This window comes from Chaetura pelagica, unplaced genomic scaffold, assembly GCF_000747805.2.
Source record: "Chaetura pelagica isolate M959 unplaced genomic scaffold, ChaPel_1.0 scaffold47, whole genome shotgun sequence".
Lineage (NCBI taxonomy): Eukaryota > Metazoa > Chordata > Aves > Apodiformes > Apodidae > Chaetura > Chaetura pelagica.
Window position 1 is genome coordinate 6357230 of NW_009954140.1, and position 860 is coordinate 6358089.

Here is an 860-nt window from a genome sequence, read left to right on the forward strand (position 1 = left end):
CGGTGGTGAAGCCCCTGTGGCCCAGGTCTGCAGTGTCAGCACAGCTGCCGTCCTGCTCCTGAGGTCTCGTCAAGCCTGGTCCCACCCCACTGTGTCCATCCCAGCCCATCCAGCAGCTGGAGCCGGTTCCTGCACAGGGGACACTCGGATGCGGTCCCGGAGCCACCATCCCGTCCTGCCTGGCCACAGCACCCACAAGCTGCCAGCTCTGCCCGGACCCTGCGTCCCTGCCGCCATCCCTGCCACAACAATCAGCTCCCATGGGGCCACCCCAAGTTGTTCCATCGCTGCTGTCATGACACACAGACACCCCATCTCCTCCAGGCCAGGGACCACCTGCTGCTGAGAAGCTGGGGGGACTTCTCCCCTCGCACCAAGCCTCTGGTTTCATGCTGACTCTGACCAGCCGCGGGGACACCAGAGGCTCTGAGCCAAGACAGCACCGTCCTGCTGCAGGGCACAAGGTGACACAAAGCTCTCCCAAGCCCTGGCCCCCACCGTGCCTCAGTTTCCCTGCCGGGGGCAGGGGGGCTGCTCAGGGTCTGGGGGATCAGTGCCTTGCTGGGACTGGGGGTCTGACCCCAGTATCTCCAGCCGCCTCCTCGGTGCCTTCCCCCACCTGGGGGCTTGTGGGTCCCTGCAGGGAGCAAGGGGGCAGCTGAGCCCCCCACCCTTAATGTGGCTTTCCCGATTGTTCTTCCTCTTCCCCCTATTTTTCAGGTCAGACCCAATAAAGGTGATTTTTCCTACGCGGTGCTGCAGGCAGCCCGTGATGGGATGGGCCCCCAGCTGTGCCGCCAGCTGCTCCCACATCCCCGGCCCCCCCCGCGGCCAAGGGCTCTGCCGCGATGCCCGTGGGC

The 860-nt window shown here is 65.7% G+C and overlaps 1 protein-coding gene across 1 annotated transcript in view; it reads left to right on the forward strand.

The window, feature by feature from the left end:
* Positions 1 to 734, forward strand: part of GPRC5C (G protein-coupled receptor, class C, group 5, member C) — a 3343-nt gene extending 2609 nt beyond the window's left edge. Inside the window, 1 exon segment of the mRNA XM_010002811.1 lies at positions 721 to 734. Within this exon segment, the coding sequence (XP_010001113.1) occupies positions 721 to 734 (14 nt within the window).
* Positions 735 to 860: the final 126 nt, after the last annotated feature.